Here is a 23,465-nt window from a genome sequence, read left to right on the forward strand (position 1 = left end):
GACGCAACGCGTAGCTGTCCTTTTTAGACCGGCAGTGCAACTATAAAATAATTTTTTTTAGAGATCACAGACATACATATTTTTTCATTTATTTAAGTCAAATGAGTTACAATTGTGTTACTGTGAATGTTCTCGCAATCACAAAATCGGGCAATAGCTGTTGAGCGTCCAACTGCTTGCGACAATGCTGCATGACGACACTGTGGAAGCAAGAAGCGATTTTCACTTCCTCTGAGTCTTGACACGAGATTGTAAATTTCCCTGCTGCTTGCATTGCAATAATATTTGGCTCACATGTTCACAGAAGCATTGCTAACAGATCGACAATGTTTTCGTACTGTGTTCAAAAAGTGTTTCAGGATTCCTTTAAATGCAGGATTCTTGAGGCAGCAGCATCATGAAAGAGGGAGAAATGCAGATGAAAAACATAGAATTTAAGAATGAACACAATTTATTTGTTCCTGTTCCCGGAAGACTACAGCCGCAGCCATAACCAGACATCATTACATGAACCATGGTACTGGTGGCTACAAATATGCACCATGGCTACAAAATTCACCAGTCTTCATATCACTCACAATATAGTTGTGCATCAGGAGCATGAATACCATAAAAATGGCCACCAAGTTTAAATACAATGTAAAACTAGAGACAAGCAAGTCCACTTAAGAGTAAAGTTCACATACACAATCTAAAACCAAATCAGCAATCTAGCAATGAGAATTAACGGCAGAGGCAATGAACAAAAGCACCAATTCAACAAAAGAGGCAGAGGCAATGAACGAAAGCACCTATTTAACGAAAAAAGTCATAGCCAGTGTTAACAGCAATTTTTTAAAATGTTTGCAGCTTTCCTATAGTCAGCCCAGCATGCATGACTGCAATTTTTGAACTCCAAAACTGGTTTAGGAAAAACTAGAAAATATGAACATTAAACATTCACTGGACCCTGCAGGAACTTTCAAAACAAAGATAAGGCAGCACCTGAAAACTGTAATAACCAAAAGTTGCAAATTAAAAACTAATTGACTCAGTGTTTTGTCCACACAACTAAAGCTGCTGAACCATGCTGAACCCTGTCCTGCACAACCAACTGGTACATTTGCTGCATTTTCTCACAGCTATGACAAGTTATACAGTGTGTTTAAGTTAAAAGTGTCAGTAATTTAATAAAAGTGCTAGGCTAGCTGGCAAATGTTGATTGTACAAATAGTTAATGCATTTTGGCAGACACACTACTTGTAAATTAGAGCCCACAAATACATACTTTTTATAACATTGAAATTTTGCAATTATGGTATATATTAAAAACTTGACAATATCATTTAAAGATGATCTAATTTTTTTTTAGTTTTGCAATGGTCAGCAATTTTCATAATAGGTACGTTAACAGGGAATCTTAGATTTGGGGTCGGAAACCACACCCAGGTTGGCAGGCGCAAACTCAATTGGGGGTGCTTCGTGCTCTTTTGTGCTCACTTAGCATTTTTTTATATGCCCCGTGGTGTGTGTCCCCTAATGGTTGGGTGTGGCTTGCATCCCTAAGGCTAGAACTTTCCAATTTCACATTCAGAAGTAGAAGCCTTGAGACAAAGACAAACCTTCCATGTTACATAGTTGATTGCTGGAGAAAGCTGAATCGTCGTTTTGCCAGCCGAAAAAAGGAGCACAGCTATTATAAGCTCTGCCAGATTTCGAGAGTGGTACGCTACGAGAAATCCATGTTAAATTGAGGATTTGTCAAACTACTGTTTCCGAATGTGATTAATGTAGAGTATAAAATTTGATGATGAACATTCCTTTTCATATAAAAACCATCTAGAACAAACAAAACAAAGTTGTCTTCAAATACGATTGTCCTCAAGAATGAATGGAAGGTGTAAAGGCTTTTTTTAAAGCTATTCCAGCTTAGATGTCTGCATAAAATAAGTAGCAATACACAATCCCATAAATATGATATGTGTTTTTAACGTAAACATATACTGTAGTTGCAAAATTTAAAAAAATTTTTAGTTGTGCATTTGTTTAGCTTACTTCATGAAAATTGTCTGCCAATGCCCATGAATCACTCATGAAAGCAGCATTTGCATAGCTAGCATAGCATATTTTATAAAGTTACCGACTCTTCAATTTGAAGGCACTGAATAACATTAAACACTGGCAATGACGGCTTGGCAGTGCTGCAACTAAAGAGCATAAAAGACTGGGCAAGTTGATTTTGCATCGTGAGGAAAAGCAGTACAAACAACAGTACAAGATAATTGCTGGAAAGACAGGCAAATTAACTTTAGTAATGCAAATGACAGTATACTCAAAAAATGTTTTTTTTTTTGTGAATTACAAATGCTCCAATATTTCTTGTGTACATTGAGAATAATTTGACTGCTACCTTAAAAAAAGAATGCATTGCACTTGCAAGTGCTACAGTGCAATTCCAAATTCTTGCCAGTCTCAAATTCCACTGCGCTGACAAGCTCATGAATCTTGACAATAACGCACTGCCACAACACCATGGTGTTTTGTCAACGAGGCACTTGACGGTCCACTTTCATGTCTAAGGCACTAGCTTAGGTGGAGCACTGAAAACAATTCTTAGCAAGTATGATACATTATGCACCATACAAGCCCTTAGTGTCATTTTTCCTACTTACTCCTAAGTTGGGGATCCAGACATCTTTGCCCAGAAAGCTGACAACTCCTACCCTTAGGAGATACCTGCAAACTTTGAGGTGAAGGTCCAACAGCTAATTGAAGCTGGGTACCACAATGCACATTTTCTGAGCACCTCCTTTCAACAAAACAGCAAGAGTAAGGTAAGAGGAAAAATACTATCTGCAGCTGCTACAATGGACATCCATCTTGATTTCAGTGCCCCAGTTGAGCTTAGCACACACTTCCAGAATGTGGACAGTCAAGCCCAGCCAAACAGACCAAGCACTTTCAAAGTAAAAGCTGGATACAAAACATACATTCCAACTGGCATTATTAGATATTCCTGCCTTTTTGCAAGTCATCATCTGTTAGGTGAACAGGGTGCTGCATCAGTGACACTTCAAAACACACCAGCACATCGCAAAAGACAACAGGCTGCAATTTAGTCATACAGTGCCACATTTTCCAAAGCAATCCATTTCTTCACAATGTGACTATCGGGAAGAGAGTCCCTTAACCAATGCATGTGGATTATTTTAGAACCAACTCTTTGCCATTCACCAAAAAGGACATAAGGAGCTTATCTGTCCTAGCTTTACCTCGCTTTGTGCTGGTACTTGCCTTTAATTTCTCATCAACCTTTTTTTTTTCTTTCTTTGTCATATTTGCCTTGTTTCAGGAGGAAAAAGATTTTGCTGCTCGTCACTACAGTGTGAGTTTTATCTTTTGCTCCTTTTTTTTTGTTTGTAAATCCTACTTTTCCATACAATTGTTTTCAAGAATGAATGGAAGATGTAAAGGCTTCTTTAAAGCTATTCCAGCTTTTAAATGCCCACATAAATTAAATAGTGACACACAATCCCAAAAAGTAATTTCAAGAGATGTAGAAAAACACACCATACACAAAAAAGCACACATTTAGATCAGCAGTCTTGTACACAAGTACACTCAATCAACATAATTGTAAATGACATCAAGACAGACAGAAAGGTAATGCAACAGATGAAGCAGCAATTTAGCAAAATAAGGTCTTTCAGCTTATTTAAGGTTTATTAAGTTGTTTGCATTTAGGTCAACACTACATGTCTGATGCTTTTAAATTAAAACACAATACATTTCTTCCAGTCACTGTAAAGCAAAGCAGCCTTTTGCAGAACATAAACCATCATTAGAAGATAACCACAACCTATATTTGCAACTGTGAAGAGCAAACCTTTCTGAATATATAACTTTGTTAAGACCTTTGGTAATAAGCTGTTTTGGAACAATAATCAGCCCTTTCCTGGGCATTCAGCTTCAGCAGCCATGGTCAACATTTCTCTCTTGATGTCAGTCTTCACACGATCAACGATGAACCTGTGCATCAGAAGGTGTTCAACACAGAAAAGTGCCCACCCCATAAGTAAACCAACCAAACAAAATACAACACAAACAAAACATTATGAAAACTAAGAATTAAAATTTTGAGTTTTCCATTACCTCAGAGCAGGAACACAAGCTGTCATCAAGACTTCTGGAAACATGGGTACACTAAGAAGGTGCCTTTAAGAGGCCCTATTTGGTGCATGGAAATCATGCAGTCATTTGGCAAGCAAGGACATAAGATTCATTGCAAATGTAACTGCAGTCGCTGGACAGCTTTGTGGCACCGCCACTGACCCCATCGACCTAATAAGGACAACCGAAATTTCAGGCACCTTACAGCACGTCATTCAATAATATGGATTCTGCCTGCACGACTGCGGGCTCATTCAGCTACTGAGTTGAGCAGAAAGAGCTATATTTTTGTGTAGACAAGTTGCCGGCACAGTCGCTGGAATCTCCTTGTAATTGAAACTAGTCAAGCCTTTTCAATTCAGTACTAGTCCCCAACTTAGCACGAACCATGTGGCAAGCCAAGCCAAGCCACACAAATGTAAAGGCTGCATTGGCAATTTGTTGGGCAAAGTTCCAAGCATCCAATGTATGGTCTTTCATGTTAAATATCAACACAGTCCTGGGCGACTCCTCCGATTACTATTATGAAGTTTTGTCGCATGAATCATCAAGCAGCCTCAAACGGTGCCAATTCTACCCTCTATGTCTGCACAGTTGTGAGGAGCAATGAGCAAATTGCCAGACAGTGACTGTTGTGAAAAAACTAGCAATCTTTGGCTACCGGAGTGCAGTGTACCTCTTTTTAAGTTGCCAGGGGATGGAGATTCTGTCCATGAGGTGACTGTACTTTTGTCTATCTGCAGTGACAACACAACAGTGGTCGAAGCATGGACTAATAGTCTACCTGTAGTGATGACATGACAATGTTGAAATATGGACTAACCAAGTCCATATGTGGACTAACGAAGACCAAGTGTGTGTGCATGTAGCAATGCACTGACTAGCTTTTTTTGGCCATGCGTAAAATAAAGACACTTACTTTCTAGCAATTATATTCTCACATTTATTCTGGCTTTTGGACAGTCCCTGCTGAGTCTGAATTTTCAGTCGGTGACTTAGTTTACTGCTCACAAAGTTGGGAGAAGCTGTTGCACTCTTTGCATTCAATTGTATATTTTGTAAAATAAATTTAATATTTGTACCACCTTAAAAAATGCAAATCCCGTGACCATTATTGTTTACTATTTTCATGTTAGATACAGGCTGTCCAAGTACTTGCTGCCTTTAGCCAAGTTAAGGCCTTTCAATGTTGTGTTTTAGTATGTGTAAAAAAAACAAGGGTAAAGCAGCAGTAATATTTAGCTCGTATCTGATTACTGGGAGCAAGGCGGCACGGAGGGAGGGAAAATATTTTCTTTCAGATGACACATCCTGGAAAACATAATATGTATTGCACAGTTTTAAGCTTCCTTTGCGGCCAACCATGGCATTTTTACAGTTCTTGGGCATGGTGCAGGAGTGTTATGCTGACTTGTGCTTTCAGGCTCAGCTGCCAAAACATGATTTGAGGATGGACACATATAAGTAGCATTCATGACTGTGAAAAGCAGGTGCAAAAAATCACAGACACAAGAAATGAAAAGGGCAACAAAAAAGGTGAATATCCCTTGAAATGTGGCACGAATGAAAGAACCAAAACTATGTGTGCATGAGCCGGTAACAGCAGCGCCAACCTGTCAACTATGGACACCTGTGTTTATCCTGAACATAGCGGTTCAGGCATTCCAATTCTTAGTAGAAGAAACCCAAAGGCTAGCTGGCACATGTGCTACTACAATCAGCACTGCTATAACGCACCTTAACCATAAGACACATATTTTCATTCCTGCATCTGAACGAAACTTCCACTATTCTCAAATGTGCAACTACACATGCAGCAGTCCAAGAGAAGGCTGCACAGTGTTCTGAAAGACCACTTGTGCTCATTCAATCTTTGAGGTAACAACCTGTTTGCCTTACATAAGGATTACTGCAACTAATACCTTTTCATCTCATGTTCATATTTATTTTTATGTCTGCTTTTACAATTGTTAACTTTTACTGAACTTCTCAGCTTTCTGCATTAAAAGCAGCATGTTAGCATGTGTAATGAAATAATGTGCTAATGTAATTGTTGTGGTCTATTCTGATGTCACCGTGACACCATCCCTTTCCTCTAACACCACAGAGCTTGACTTTTGTAAAACATGTGAATTAAACAACACTTTTATCAAGAACGCTATTTCATAAAGAAAACTCAGGCAACAAATAATTAAACAATTAAACTTTGCTATTAACACACCAAAGCACACAATGCACGCACCTGCACTTGAGCATGTGATAGTGAAAAAAGATAAAAGTGAGAGCATCACAGGTCACTGGTGAAAACATTGAAGTTGTCCTGATTAAAAATTCTAATACATTTTGTCAGTTACTCCATAAAAAAGTTTTCACTGTTATTAGCTGTGTCCAGACTACATAATCCTCCCAGAGCATGATCTACACATAGTGCCTTGAGGAACAAATCATGCCCAAGAAAATCACAGCAAAAGGAGCATATTACAAACTTTTGTTAGGTCATTTAGAATGAGTGTTATGACCTAGATATATATCTTTAAATGGTAAAAACACAAGGTGCTTTCATTCCACATTAGAAATATTCTTCAGGCAACACCTGGGTCATCCATCTCCAACACATCAGAACGCGGTGGTGTGGAGGAAACCGGAGAACTTGACACAAAGTCGGAGACTGAGGCCTGACGCATCATCCGTTGCCGGAACCCATCAGAGTCAAAAGGGGTGATGTGCTAAGATAGGAAGAAAATGAATTATGAAAGTGAAGCCACTAAACATAGCTCTGTTCAGACAGCACCTTATTTTCTTTGACAGACCAACTAGTATATGCCACACCACTCGTATGCTATCCAAGCAAGTTCGACAACAAGTATAATCAATATCATCGAAACATAGGAAGCTTGGATGACCATAAGAAAAGTGCAAAACAAGTACAGGACCAACAAACATTGACATGATCATTCGACTATAAGCTCAAAGGGGGACCAGACATGAATTGACAGCAAGCAAAATGTAGCAAAAGCTTGCAAAAAGCAGCGAAAACAGGTTTGAGCCACATGGTGGGTAAGGATAGCTACTAAAAAACAAAGGAGGAGCACATTTCACAATGCATCAAGCAAGCGAGATATTTCATAATGGATGCACTATTCAAGCAAACATATGGCAAACATATGCAGTGGACATGCATGCAGTTTGGAAGAGAAGACTGTTTGGAATTCAAGCACGCCACATTCCACGATTTCAAAACAATGCCACAGAAGACATGCAGCATAAATGCTGCTACAGGACCTGTATTGGCATGCACTAAAATGATATTTTCAATGATATGAACTCAACGAAAAGCAAAACAAAGCCTGATTTAATAAAATCAAATTCGTATGCCCCTTGATGAACTGCCAGTTATAAAAATTCTATATGCTTCAGCTGAGCACTGCTCAATGCAAGATAGCAACACAACCTATAACAACCTTGAAACATTTTTATGCTGCAAAATAAAGAGAACATTTTCTTTTTGTAAATTTCACACGATGGTTACAAGTATGGAATGCGAATGTTCAAGCGTTAGCTGTGGAGGGGGTTAGGCGTTTTCGCTCCCAATTTCAAGCTTGCCGCATTGCTTGGAGGTCTAAAGGTCCTGCTACCTCCATGACAATTCGGTGTAAAGAATGTGTTATAGCATTCTGGTCTAAACTACCACGCTCCTCTATAACGCTTCAGTGCTCACCGGCTCTTTAAGCACATACTGGCGCCGTTGGGCACGCAGCAGCATACCGAGCAAGCCCCTACCACTGGCACTCCTGTAAACACTACCTCGTTAATGTGATGCTGCATAAAATACCTGTGCCCACACTGACTCACGAAGAGAGAAATTAGGTCTGAACGCGACAAAACTTCCACAATACTGCAAGTGAAATCGAGGAGTTCTATTGTCTGGAAGGCACGGACGGCAAGACCATCGTGTGGTCTTTTAGGGAACCAAGTGTTGCATTGTGTAACCGAACTCTCCTCTCAACGGTGGGTGTGCACTTCCACCAATGGAAGTCCCTTTTGGCAAGCTGCTAAGGTCTGCGCTGCACTGCTCTTTCGCTCTGCAGACACCGCCCACATGAAATTGAGGAATGAGCTAACAAAAGCTAGATCTTAAAAGAAAAAGTTGACCGCCGTTTTACTACTGTGAGGAGGGGTGCCAGCGAAGCTCAGGATCCGCAGCTCTTCGTTGTCGTAACGGCTTGGCTTCGCGCTCCCTCACGGGCGAGGTCAGCACTTTGACAACGAGCCCTTTCTCGAGCGAGTTCCAGGTGGCATTCATGAAATGTTGCCTGTTCTTAGGTCAAAATCACAATGCGCGGCACGCTCTCCCTGCCATTCCTTCAACGCAGCCAGCTCTTCGGCAAAACGAACCAAATGTGGCCTCCCCATCAGACTGCAGAGCCTGAACTGGCGGTAAATGGCGGTAAACGGCGAGCATGAGGCGAGCAAACACGTGATCTTGCCCTTTTCCTCCTCTAGAGGGAGGGGACGCCTGTAATTGGCTCGCGTCTTGTGCTACGTCTGCTTCTTCATGCATATAAAACCCCGCTTTAAAGGATGCGTATGATGAATCAACAGTGGCTGAATCGGTTAGCGTGGTGGTCTCCCAACCCAGAGGTCAGTGGTTCGAATCCACAGCCCTACAAGGACTTCTTTTCGTGCGGCTTGAGTTTTTTCATATGGCAACACCAACACCGATGCCGACACGAGTGAAGCAATACAAGCTTCGCTTGGAAAGTATCCAATAACGACATAAAGCTTGATACCCTACTCTCTTGTGTACAGTACTACAGTTCAATAAAACTTTTTCCTCTAAATCTAAAAAAATATACAGTAGCAATACATGCTCATGCCTAGCTGCCTAAGGAAGTTCTTTCATATGGTGTTTGTAAAGAAAAAAAAAGACGAAGAAAATAATAATAAATAATTAAACGAAAGAATGGAAAAAACATATAGCAGCAACAAGTGCCTGGACAACATAGAAAAGAACATGCAAGCTAACATATGCATCCCTTAAGCAAAGGCAGGCAGTGGGCAGAAACACACATTCAGGAGCTATGGCATATAATAGGCCACAAAAAAAGAACTGAACACAAATGCAAGCACTTTCCAAAGTTCTGAGAACGCACATAAGCACATTGACTAAAATCTATTGTTGGGCCCTACAGTCACATTTCTTTATGATGACGGTTTTTTCTTCTCCTCTACATTTATCGCTATTATCAAGATTTCACTTACCTATATGTGATAAACACATAATATCAGAATGTCATTAGACAATAAGTGTTGTAGGTCCTAGAGTAGGGAATGTACATGATGACGGCAGCATTTAAAAAAAAATTTTCATGATTACCATTGGTTGATTTATAACAAGATAATGCTCTGTAACTAATAGAGGTGTGCGAATATTTGAAACTTTAGAGTAACGAATCGAATAGAGTCCTATTTGATTATTTCTATTCAGCCTTCGAATCGAATAGTCACTATTCGTAAATGCAAATATTTTTCGAATACTTTTAGAATATTTCAAAATGTCAACTGCCCCTAATTAAACATAAAATAGGAGCAAAAGTACGGTAAATTTTCACCCCTGGAGGCATAGTATAGACATAAAACATAAGGACTTGCATAGTGGAGCAGGGGAGGGGTGGGGAGTATTCTGTAAGTGTCCACCTAGTGGACATGTCCATTTCGTCTGCTGATGAAGTGCCGATTGGCTGTGGTTGCCTGTCTCCTTCTGACGTGTAACACAGCACAGCTAATCAGAGCTTCAGAAATAGACGAAATGGACATGTCCATTAGGTGGAGACTTACAGAATAGCCCCCCAGGTACGTCGCTTTGGTAGCCATACTTCACAAGCCATATATGTATACAGCTGTCATTCACACTCTCTGAAGAGTCCTGTGAATGCAAAGAAACAACTTGTTTGCTGCTAATGCTCCATTTGTGCTTTTACTATACTACGCTTCATAACATAGCACAAGCATTTAATGACAGAATGTTGCTATCTTGAAGAATACCAGGTTGTGAGCCTCATATTATATAAATTGTGAGCCGTTCATTATTCAAACACTATTTGAAAACTATTCGATTTAACTCACTTCTGGTACTATTTGATTCACACTCGATTCAGCCTCAAAAATTCCTATTCACACACCCCTAGTAAATACCTAAGGAGCCAAAAGCCCACAGTGCCATTCGACTCACTGACTGCTGGCTATGCTGTCAGTAGCTACCACTGCCAAGGTGCCTTGCTTTCACAGACTAAGGTTCACCCAATAAACATTTCACATATTTTTTTAAAGCTTTTTTTTTTACTGCCTGCCTGCGCCTGCCACTTCCATATAAACATTACGGTGGGTCTCCTGCGGCAATCCAGAAGGCAGTCACCTTCACTTTCCAAGGGTTCGACACTTATGACCATGAAGGAAAACACACAGAAGAGGTGCTGTGCCATTTATGCGTTTTTTCTTTTGTGGTCATCAGTTTCATGCTGAGATTTAGTAATTTATCATCTTGCACCAACAGGCCAAGCAACATTTCTTCAGGTTTGGTCACATGTGCTTTAATCTAGGAACTTTCGAATATGAATTCATGTGATAAAGCAGCAGTAATATAAGATTTATATGCCTCAAATGCTTAAAAAAAAAAAAACATTATCAAAATTGCAACATTTCAAAATGTCCCCACTAAAAAATTTTTTAATATTTGAATCTTTTGAATAGTGAATCGAATATTGTCCTATTCGATCAGGTCCTCAAATCGAAAAGTCACTATTTGAAAATACGAATACTTTTGAATACTTCGTCATTCAAACAATCAAACAAGAAGAAGAAGCAAAAATGCTATATATTTCACGCTATTGACAGTGGATATGAAGTAATGCTGCGTCACTAGCCGGACTTTTCTTGCTTAACACAATCACTTACAATAAAATGTTCTTTAGATACAACATTTGGCAGTGGGTATTGTTTGGTACTACAGTAAAACCTCGTTAAACCGTACCTTCTTAAACAGTAGTTTCGTATGAAAAGTAGTAAAGTCAAATCCCCAACTCAGCGGCCATTGAACATAATGCGTTTTGTAACCGCATAAACCATACCAGCTTATTGTGTACGTATCGGTTAACACGTAGTGTTTCCACTTTTCGTCGTGCAAACACAGTGGTGCTTTGTCTCCAACGGGCGGTCCGGCAGTACAACAAGCCTCAGAGATCTGAACAACGGCCTCCAAGCGCCCTGTGCGTTTGCGCGTGAAGCCACATCAACATCGACATCATTTCGGCGCTGTCATGTAAGCGAGGATTCGCGTCATGCCGAAGCTCGGACAAAAAAGATGCCGGGTGCTCAGCATAGATGAAAAATTAGACATCGTTCGTGCTGTCGAACATGACACAAAGAAGTCAGCGCTGGCACGTGACATGGGTCTACTGTTGACCATGGTGCGTGGCATTTGGAATGTGAAGAAGTTGCTCGGCAGTGCTGCTGTGACCGCGAAGACATGTTGGCTGCGAGGTTCGACTTTTCGCCATCGCTGACACTGTTTTGTCGAAGTGTCGCCTAGTGACAGTGATAAGGATGACATGGAAAGCGACAGCACGGGCGATTCAGGACCGACAGTGGCAGAAGCTGCACGTTAAGTCAGCCTCACGAATGCATCGTCGCGACGAGAACAGCACCACGCAATGAAAAGGTGCCCCGCGACTTCTGCAACACTAACGAGGAATCTGCAATGCGAGTGTTTGCCGAGAAGAGGGGGCTGGTTGAAAAGCTGGCTCACAGCTTCAGTAAGTTTGAGGCTCCTGTCGTCACTGCAAGGCCACCGCGGCATCAAACGAAAATAACACTTTTGCCGCGCGAAGTAAATAAATACTGGATGTCTTTTCCCCCTTTATCACACTCTTTTTTCTGTTTTTGACAGGTAAGTGGGCATCTCATGCTATTTTGGTTAAGCAGTACTGCCATTTAGTACGTACTTTTTCCGAGCTCTGGCCAACTACGGTTTAACGAGGTTTCACTGTATTTTAAATTCAGGACCAATGTCCTCTCACCAAACTAAATCAGGATATGTTTCATTGTAACATACTTTATAATAATATTGGCACCATTTGCCACAACAATATTGAGCTAGGGAAAAGGTGTTTTGTTAATTTGTCCACAAGGTTACCTTTATAAACTTCACATGATAATGCATGACCACATATTTTTCGAAGAGCCCCAAGTTAGCAAATAATCTGCTAAGTCATTTCCAATGCTCCCTTTGTGCTTTCATGCATCCTTTATAATGTGCAGTGTAATGGCAAGCTTTCTACAGTTCCGATTACCAGGATGTCAAAATTGTTTCATGTACAAATACTAGATTTCGAATCGAACAGTGAATGTTCGAATAATTTGATTCGCGAATCAAATATCTAAAATTCGATTTTTCGAACATCAGTACCTTAGGTGAATGACTCGGCTATGCAGGTTGGTGCCCTGATGCGCACAGCATTCCTACGGCGCACAATCTTTATCGGTGTAAGGTTTGCCCAGGTCGTCCAGACCGATTGAAACGCTACGCGAACAGAGGGCACAACAAAAGCAGCGCATGTGGAAAGCACGGAAGCATGTGTGAAGGTCGGGCCAATTAGTCCCCGGAAGGCACGCTGATCGCATTGAATACACAAGTTCCACAAATTCGCGCAGTTCGGGGCTTTCCACCTACATGTGAGTACACAGACGAACTTGGCACGCATGCTTGCAGTAGTTGCCAGCTGATCGACCACGGACCCAAACACCGCTTCAACAGCCATGAATCTAACTCGTATGTGTTATCTCACGACTGATCACTGATAAGCCACACGTAAGAAGATATTAGCGACAAGCTTTCCGTGATGGTTTGCGGCCCATTGTCATATCGGCAGGCAGCAAATTTTCATCCTGACCCCACCATTTCGCCACACTGTCTAGCTCGTTAAGACTAATGGGAGCTTCTGCGTTGTCGGGTGTCGGCGAGTAAAGTTAAGGCTACCGAATGAACGCAGATCTATTTACAGTGGTCGCATGATCCTTAGAAAGCCGACAAACCGCCTCGCCAATGAAAGTAAATGCATAAGATGACTGTCAATGTTCACGGCTGCCCTCTTTGAAAAATACCGTACAGTGGCCCCTCATTCCGAACACCGTTCGTAGGCATACAACGCTCGCTTTGTCATAGCTTCGAGCTTTGAATACTAGCTTTGGATTTACGTAGCTGGCTTGAAAATATTGTTATGGAGCGAATTATATGTGGATGAACACAAGGCTTGGCAGAGCGATAAAGGCAACGATGAGGACACTTGCACGTGGGCCGGATCAGACATCTTCTCTCGCCCTAGCTTTCCTTGTAGATACTGTGTAAATATATCCTTCGCCTACATCTCGCCTCTGGGCTTGTCCAGCAAGTTTGTCGAGCAGCCATGGTCAAAGGAGCCCTGGAATGAGGACACCACCTGCTTGACTTCAAGAGCAACAACCTCGATGGTTGAAATAAATGTTTCTCTCTCTCTTGCCTCCGTCACACTGTGGTGGACGTGCGGGGTACATCATGTCTCGCAACGGAACTCCCCAGCGGTCGTCGTTTTGGGCATCTGTCTGCAATGGCAGAAGACGCGGAGCCTACATCAGTGCCCGCCACTTCAACGGTCATGCTGGTGTAACTCCAAGATCATGGCACGTTCTGCGGCTCCAGTGAAGTGAACGTTGAAGACTCGCTGGCAGAGTATGAACGCATGAGTGCTATATTTGCCACCATAGGGTAGGGCCCCATCGGTTGATGGGGCCCTACCCTATGGTGGCAAATATTATATTCTATCTCGAAGGCACTGCGAAAGTATGGCTCGATAACCACGAAGCTGAGATCGGGAGCTGGGACATCTGCAAAGAAAAACTACGAGACTTGTTAGGGAAGCCCGCTGGCTGAAAGATCGCACCAAAAAAGATGCTCACGTTACATGTGCAGATGTCTACAAAACCCTATGTCTTGTACTACGTCTCGTGCATAGAAGACGTGTTATCGCTATGCCAACAGGCCAATGTCGCGATGACGGAGGATGACAAGGTTGGGCATATCTTGAAAGGGATCGCCGATGCCTTCAACCTTTTAATGTGCAAAAATTTCTCTACCGTCGACACTATTATAAAGGAGTGCCGGCGCTTTGAGCAGGCTAAAAGCCGGCGCAATGGCCACATGTTTGTCCGGCTTCCCAATACGGTGGCAACATCCTCTTGTGAAGACCATTTGGCAGCATAGCCGTTGGTTCCACCAGATCAGCTGACACGGATTGTGCACCGTAAACTTGAGGTCATGACCCCTGCCCCAGTTCACGCTGATGACTCGAGCTCGCTTACGACTCCCCATGTCCAAGCCATTGCACAACAGGAGCTTGCCAACAAGGGCATTCACTCTGTTTGCACCGTGGCCAGCCCAACACAAACTTCATAGCATCTGCCCTAGAGCAGCGATTTCCTACACGATATCACGACCCTGCTGTGTGGAGAACCTCTGACAATAAACTGATACGCTTTCTCACCGTATCGGCTACGTTGGCCGTTACTGCGTCACCCACTGGACCTCGCTGCCTTGAACGCTGTCAACCCCTTCCCACCATCCAGACAGCAACCGCTTCCCACCTTCAATCCACTTGTATTTCCCCAACACCGATCGTCCCACAGGGATATAGTCACTCGCCGTCACCGCGTGGTCACCAGCACCACAAATCCTCCTCTAACGCTGCCAACGAGACGAAGCCTGTGAGACGCTGATGTTGATGGCGTCGCTATTTCAGCGCTCATTGACAGTGGAGTGCACATCTCTGTAATGAGTGCAAATCTCCGTCGTTGCCTTCATAAAGTGATCACGCCTTCCACCTCCCGCATGCTTTGCGCCGCTGATTGAGGGACTCCTGCCATTCTTGGGATGTCCACTGCCTGCGCCTGCATTGCTGGTCACCCCATTTCTGTCCAATTTGCCGTCATTGAGACGTGCCCCCGTAATCTGATCCTCAGCTTAGATTTTTCGTCCAGCCATTCTGCCCTCATCGATTGTGCGACCGGTGCTCGTCAGCTTGAGCTGCCCCACCTTCTCGATATTCCAGCCGGCATACCACCATGCTTATGCTCTTGCCATTGTGTTCCCTTGCCGTCTCAAGCTGCTTCATATAATACTTTGACGTCTTCACATGATATTCCCGATGGCAACTACGTCTTGTCTCCGATTATCAGTGTTCTGTTGGGCCATGATGTCGCCCTTGCTCACACTATTTCCATTGATGACAATGCAGAGGTCGTTCCCTTTCTCATGTCAGCTGTTGACTAAGGTTATTCCACAAGGCTTGTCGCTGACCACCATTTCTGCACTTGATCCCTGCAAGATTGCCGCTTTGGATGCAGATGTTTCACAGCCTTCTTGCTCCGTCAACTTCACTCCTTCGTCTCTCGACAACATTAACAAGATGATTGTTCCCAAGCTGATCTAGGCGCAAGCTTAACATCTCTACTGCGTCCTGGCATTCTATCCCGACATCTCTGATTTTGATGGCTGCCCTATAGGCCAAACATCTGTTGTGACTCATCAAATAACATTAGTTACGCCAACCCTATACACCGGCATCCATATAGCGTATTCCATTACGAATGTCAAGTCATCCAGAACGAGGTCGACAAAATCGTATGCAAAAGACATCATCAAACCTTCGTCTAGCTCGTCGGTTTCCTCTGTCATTCTCATGAAAAAGGAGAATGGCAGCTGGCATTTCTGTGTTGATTATCGGAATTTGAACAAAGTAACTCATAAAGACGTCTACCTCTTGCCTCACATTGATGACGCCCTCGACTGCTTTTATAGAGTCCAATATTTTTCGTCCATCGACCTTCAGTCTGGCTATTGACAGATTTCAGTCGATCCTATGAACCACGAAAAAATTGCCTTTATTACGCCAGATGGCCTGTGCCAATTCAAGGTCATGCCGTTCAGACTGTATAATGCCCCAGCAACTTTCGAACGTACGATGGATTCTCTGCTTCGGGGACATAATCAGCCCATCTGTTTAAGCTATGTAGACGATGTCATTGTCTGCTTGCCTATGTTTGACAGCCGCCTCACCCGTTTATTAGCCGTTCTTGCCGTCTTCCATCGAGCCAATCTTCAGCTGAACTCTGCCAAGTGTCGTTTCTGGTGACGTGAGATGACTATGCTTGGTAACCCGGTCAGTGCTACCGGTGTTTGACCAGACTCCCGACAAGGTGCAAGCAGTGCAACAATTTCCAGAGCCGTGCTCAGCTAAAGACGCCTGGAGTTTTGTAGGATTACTTTCCTACTTTCATCGCTTTGCCCGGAATTTCACAGACATCGCCTGCACTCTTACTGAACTCTTGAAGCAGGTTCCTTTCGTGTGGAGACCTGAACAAGCAGGTTCATTTTCTGCCCTCATCCACCTACTCAGTACACCACCAATACTATACTGGCCCATTTCGACCCCTCATCGCCTACAGAACTTCCCACCGATGCCAGTGGTCATGGAATTGGGGCTGTCCTTGGCCAAAAACAGCACGGCAAGGAACATGTCATCGCCTACGCCAGTTGATTTCTGTCATCGTTCGAACAGAACTTTTCCATCACTGAACACGAGTGCCTGGCTTTATTTAGTGTGGGCTGTCACTGAATTTAGACCTTACTTGCTAGGCCAAACGTTTTCTGTGATTACTGACCATGATGCCCTCTGCTGGCTCTCGTCGCTCAAGGATCCGTTCAGAAGTCTCGGCCGCTGGGCCCTACAGCTCCAAGAATACTCATTTATTGTGTACTACAAGCCTGGACAATTGCACCAAGATGCAGATTGCTTGTCAAGCCACCCTGTCGATGCTCCCGACCTCACTGACCCCGATTCAGACGCCTGTGCACTGTCTATCCTTGCTTTGGATGGTATCGCCACTGAGCAGTGATGAGACACATCTTTACGGCTCACCATCGACCCTCTAACCTCTATATCACCAGACCATTCTGTTTGCCTGTTTGAACTACATGACAATGTTCTGTATCGTCGTTATCTGAGTTCAGATGGCCCAGAGCTGCTGCTTGTCATACCTCGCCATCTACGCTCCAGCATTCTTCACCAGCTTCACGACGCATCAACTGCGGGTCATGTAGGTGTCTCGCATACTCACTACAGCATCCGGCATTGGTGCTGGCATAAAAAAGCTACAACATGAATGCTTGTAAACGCTGCCAGTGCCGCAAGCCCCCTTCAGTGCTGCCTGCAGACCTATTGATATACCTGCAGAGCCTTTCTTCCGCGTCGGCTTTGACCTTCTATAGGCCCTTTCCCTACGTCCATCTCCGGAAATAAATGGGTTGCGGTCGCGACAGACTAGGCCACGCGCTTCACAATCACCAGGGCATTGCCGACAAGCTGTTCTACAGACATCGCTGACTTTCTCCTCTACGACGTAATTCTCCATCATGGTGACCCACAGCAGCTCCTCACCGACTGCAGGAGGTACTTCCTCTCGAGAGTGGTAAATGACATCCTTCACGCCTGCTTTACTGAACATAGGCTCACCATCGGTTATCATCTACAAACGAATGGATTGACAGAGCGCCTGAACCAAACACTAACCGAGATGCTGGCCATGTATGCTTCACCTGATCACCGTGACTGGGACAGCGCATTACTATTTGTTACCTTCGCATACAATTCGTCAAAGCATGACACCGCTGAACATTCACCATTTTATTTACTGTTTGGCCGATATCCTGCATTGCCATTCGAGACTCTCCTTCCGTTGGCTCCTCACTTGCCTACTGACCAGTAGCGTCATTGCTCGAGCCCGTGCAGCTTGTCAACTTGTCCACGACCAGCCCTATGCTTCGAACAAATCCCAAAAGTCCAATTTCGACAGCCGACACAGAAATGAGCACTTCACGCTTGGCTCTCTGGTCCTCCTATGGTCACCATGCCATCGCGTTGGCCTATCAGAGAAGCTCCTCTCGCGTCACACAGGGCCCTACAAGGTGCTGCCAGGACGGCACTTGTGCTGCTGGAGGGTGATGTTGCAGAGCGACCTGAACATGGATGAATGCTAGGCTTTGCAGGGCAATGAAGATGAAGATGACGATGCTTGCACGTGGGCCTTATCAGATATCTTCTATTGCCCTCACTTTCTTTGTAAATATTCTGGAAATAAAACCTTCACCTACATCTCACCTATGCCACAATATCATGTGACAGTGCGCTAACCCCTGGCTGTAGATGCGTTTACACAGATGCCAGATGGATACGGATGACGCCAACAGCCAAAAAAAAAAAAAAAAAAGAGGGGGGGGGGGGGGACGCTGCGCAATCTTTTTGTGGGCCTTCCGATTTGAGAACTCTGCTGTTGGCGCCGATGACCGCGCGGAGCGCTACTGAGTAACATGACGCGCATTCCCCCCTTTTGTCTGCCATGCAGATTGGCCTTAACAAGCTTACGATAACCGACAGAAACCACCTGCCATAAAGATGTAAAAACCCTCCTGTTTTCTGCAATAAAACTGGAAAGCAATACTTTCTAAGCAACAGAAGATTGCCATTAAGCACAGTATGGCCCCCTATTAAACTGAAAACCCCATTGGTATATAAGGCATCTTCGCTATTTCTTCACCTTCAGAGGGAAAAAAGCACTTAATTCTATTTGACAGACATTATTTCACTAAAAAATATTTTTCAGACCTTCGTATACGAAACTGAGTTGTTACCAGTGCTGGCATGCTAATTTGTTGTTCCCTTTAATAAGAGTAGAGCATACTATACATCTTGACTCATAGATACCCGAGTTACTGATAGCTAGCAAGATTTTTGTTGAGTAATGTGATTAGCCTCCCGAGCATGTGCAGCACTGTGTTTCTTGCACAAAATTTGGAAGCACAAACATTTGTGCTAAATTTCCCGATATTCAACTGGATGTTCGGCTTTTGTCTTGATTTCATTAAACATTCGATTCGAAATCTACTTTGTGTTTGCACACCTCGAATGAATGGTAACAAAACTGTACATTATTTGCAAACTATTTGAAAAATATTCAATATTCGATTCACTTTTAACACGATTTCATTCTATATGATTTGGTGTTAAAAACTGCTGTTCACATACCCCTAGACATCACTAAAAGCATATTTTAATATGTCAACTATAAAATGACCTTTCCAGAGTAACGCTTAGGCTTGTACAATAATAAAAAAAGGGGATGAAAGAAACCACGAAAGCAGGGGAGGTATTCTGTAAGAGTCCACCTAGTGGACTGTCCATTTCGGCCGTTCCTGATTGGCTAGGGCTGCTCGTCTCCTCCTCGCTCGTACAGCTGCATCCAATCAGCAGCGGCCTAAATGGACAGTCCACTAGGTGGACTTTTGCAGAATACCACCCCAGTGTTCATATTTAGAAGGAAGGCAAGTTATATTCTTAATTATCTCTTCTGAAAAAGATATCCTGGTTCATGAAATGTTCTATGCTTCCATACATACCTGCTTCACCATTAAGTTTGCCACTTCAGGGTCCAATGAAGGGAAATCTGGTGGCATCTGTGTGGCAAATGGTGAGTGTGACAACTGAAGGAGAGCATCTCGCGAGTAGTTCTTGCACTTCGGCACCACGTCAACTGGTGCATCAGAAACATCTGACGAAGCAGAGGAAGGCACTTGAGGACGGTCAGCCTGAAGACAACCAATCGCAAACAAAAGTGAAATCACTAGCATAACTATGCACGTGTTCCACTTACCTTGGCAGAAAACTCTGGTGAGCTCCCAGATCGCTTGAACTGCTTTGTCTGCCCAGGCACCTCAGCAACACTTGACGTTCTGGTGACTGCAAACCATGCATGCATAGAGTAGCATGCAATGTAATATTTGAAATACTTCGTCAATGTATAGCCAAGTTAAACACACATGCCTTTGCTGACTGCTTCATTGCCACTGCTGTGCAGTGCCAGCAAATGTTTTCATTCTTATGTATCAAGATGAGTGAAGTGAAATGCATAAAATTGGATGCCTTCTTACAGATGTCCGCCGATAAAATTTGTAAATGCAATAAAACCAGCAACTGCTGCCCGAGTCATCAGTGATAATGCACAAAGGAAAAAAAAGAAGGTTTCTGAACATGCATACAACAGGAAAAGTTATTCAAAGTTATAATTATTGGCAAATACTATACAAATTCTGATGCCCTGCCACTGCTACAAATATTCACCAGCAAAAGTGACAACATATATCAAATCTCCCATTTTTATTAGTTAGAGATGGGCGCATGTGTGGCTAGAACACCCTGTGCATGTGTGATGCTGATAATGCACATGTAAATGCACATATGCATGCACGCACAAACTCAGAAACGTGGTCTGTAAGTGAATATTGGGAAAACTTATGTCCTCTGCTTCTTTCTAAAATGGACGGACAAGTGTTTTTCCAGCACTCCCATTTTCTTGGCACAATGGAAAGCCTAGTATCTGAAGTATCTATACTTGCAGCCAATGTCTGGAAATTTAAAAAACAATTTCTACCAGCAAAATTTCTTCTCTTGCTGTATACAGGCGCAGGCAACAGTGATAACTGATATCAATGGCAAAAGAAACTGAGTAATTTGAAACATGCACAGGTTTGGTGCCAGAATAGCTGTTCTATCAAATGCTGCGATTACGGCCTTAAAAACAAATGCAACAACTTTGTAATAATGTGGAGATGTCATGGACGTTTTTCTGCTTTGCAAAATTGCCTGTGGTAAGAAAATGGGTCCGACCAATGGACGACCGTGAAGCTGTGAAATATCAGCGCAGATTGAGGCATGGCCAACTCCTCATAGGCGGGTCGGCCGTGTACCGGTTGGGTGTGCACCACTGCTGGCGACGAGACAAACATTGCTTATAGCTTATAAATTACCGTATTGGCACGATTCTACTGCGATACCGATAGTAACGCGCAGTTATGTTACCGGCAAAATATCCCCCAAAATAAATTGGTGCCGTTTCTAACGTGCACATCAAAACCTGTCGACATATACCGGTTCGAAACTATCTTATGGAATATGCAAAGGGGCACACAGACACACATACAGCTGAGCCTTAGCGGCTAGTCACTATCAGAGTTCGACGACACATCCTCTTCGCTGTTTACCGACCACAGATGGTCATCTTCAGTCCGATTTAATGCATTAAAAATGCCCCACTTCTTAAAGGCTCATGCAGCCATCGTCTGCAGGAGGGAATGAACCCATCTTGCGATGTCTCCGAGCGTCACTTTCTTCAGACGACCCGTCCGATGGTAGTGTGGATAGCTAGCTTGCATTGAGCTTTCTTTTTTTTTTCGCAAGTATCGGTTTTGTTTTTGATTTCGAGAATTAGTTACGCTTGCAAATTTGAACACACCTTTTTTAAAAAAAGATGCATGTTAGATTGTGCAAATAAGGTAAGTTGGAATTAAGTGAGGAGCAAAGTGGATCTTTTCTGACAAGCGACAACCACTCAACCCTTTAGCATGAACATGAGCTACCAATACAAGTTCAACTTGGAACTATCCTCTGGCTACTGCGGTACACTGCGATACAGTTCGTCACCTATAACACCACGGAAATCCACCTATCGTCATTTCTTTTGCGAAATTATGATTAAGAGAAAGTTAAGCGATTTTGTGAGTGTCTGCTTTTGTTTTTCAAGCGCCGTCGGTTACAAAGACAGCCTGCGGGCAAAAGCGTATCACCGCCCCCAGTGAAAAAAACAGCACCATCAACTTGTCTTGCATGCAAAATGCTAACTGCTAAAATAGAGTGTCATCGAAATTATGTCTATAACAAAATGTGACAACTACTGCCAAACATCGCATATGTAGGGGAGCTACAATACGAGGCAAGTTCAACTCAGAATCAACATTCTGCTGGTGCACTGCAAACACAGCATTGCTGCCCATGGGCCACAGATATCAGCCTATATTCTACAGTGATGTGCCAATAATTCAAGATCACTTAATTTGAACTGTTCTATTGGTTCCAGTAAAGTTCTATGTAGTATTTGAATAGAAAAAAACTGCCGCACATTCTATGTCTAAACACCGCACAAGGGTTATTTAAATGATTTTCTGATGCCCATGGACTGCTTTTTGGACAAACCCGAGCCAAAGGCAAAGGTTCAATGTGTCGTTAGCTAATGCAATACTGCGTGCTGTAAAGACAAATGGGGAGCTGAGTTAAGGCGAGAAGGTTAAGCATTGTCAGCAGTAAGCATTTTATGATTGGCAGCGATTGACACGCCATCCACTGTGGCTTCAAAGCGAGCGGCACCGTCAGCACCGAGTTTATCGAGTCAACTGAAGCGAGTGGCGGTGATCCCAGAAGCTCTGTCAGCTGGCCTGCAGACGCCCAGCGTGCCATTGTGGTACAGTTGGTGCAGTACAGGGGCCTGGCTTTGTAGTAGTGCGAAGCTTGCAAGGCAGCAACACTCCACCAATAAATGGCTCCATTTCTTTGTATACAGGCAGCACCACCTTTCAATAAAACTATTCGCAGATTACAAATATAAAAATAAATCACACAATTTACAATTAGGAAATAAATATTTTTGTGAATTTATAGACATAGCACTTCAAGTGAACAGAAGCCTGTATATTTCTTCAGAACTGGATGCGGTTTTGAAGTGTTTAATTACCAAGTTTCACCAAAAAGTCGCCTCGCGTCATTTTTGCTCGAGTTTCAATGCAGATTTAAAAACATAATTCCTTATTTCAGGGATAAATGTATGTTTGTTCGTATCATAATGTGTTTCCATTGGCACAATAACCTCAAGACACATTCCGGGTGGTTGTCAGTCTCTTTAATGTGATGGAATAATTGTGTCATCATAAAGGTCGTGTTAGCCGAGAGGTTAAGCATAAAACTATGAAAACATATATGGACTGTTAGTGGGCTTTCAAATGGTATTGCTCATTGTTGATAGACACTGAACCAATTAAAATGAGTATCGCGAACTTATATTAATACTTTTTTTATTTACACATACTGCAGGCCAATGTTCTGTCCCAAGCAGGAGGGGTTGTACACTAATGACAAGCGAGTAACGATGTATGACACACGATGAGCAAAACGTGAACAAGGTGAATGCAGGAGCCAATGTTTCGACAAGTGGACTTGTCTTCTCAAGGCGACATATTGAAGAAGAAGGTCTTGAAGAAGACAAGTCCACGTGTCGAAACGTTGGCTCCTGCATTCACCGTGTTCACGTTTTGCTTATCGTCTTGAATTTCCATCTCCCGCATTCTC

General features: G+C 43.1%; 1 protein-coding gene across 8 annotated transcripts in view; it reads right to left on the bottom strand.

The window, feature by feature from the left end:
• Positions 1-433: 433 nt before the first annotated feature.
• The window catches only part of LOC139054180 (eukaryotic translation initiation factor 4E-binding protein Mextli-like), a 511,761-nt gene continuing 488,729 nt past the window's right edge, over positions 434-23,465 (bottom strand). For 7 of the 8 annotated variants that reach the window (XM_070530844.1, XM_070530846.1, XM_070530843.1 and 4 more), the window contains 4 exons: positions 19,945-20,030; positions 19,691-19,879; positions 6,743-6,875; positions 434-4,008 (listed from right to left, as the gene is read on the bottom strand). In XM_070530844.1, the coding sequence (XP_070386945.1) occupies positions 3,989-4,008; positions 6,743-6,875; positions 19,691-19,879; positions 19,945-20,030 (428 nt within the window). In that variant the 3' untranslated portion in view covers positions 434-3,988. The remainder of the gene's footprint in view (positions 4,009-6,742; positions 6,876-19,690; positions 19,880-19,944; positions 20,031-23,465) is intronic. The other variant, XM_070530850.1, reaches the window with a different exon arrangement.

The sequence above is a fragment of the Dermacentor albipictus genome, chromosome 1 (assembly GCF_038994185.2).
Source record: "Dermacentor albipictus isolate Rhodes 1998 colony chromosome 1, USDA_Dalb.pri_finalv2, whole genome shotgun sequence".
Classification (NCBI taxonomy): Eukaryota; Metazoa; Arthropoda; class Arachnida; order Ixodida; family Ixodidae; genus Dermacentor; species Dermacentor albipictus.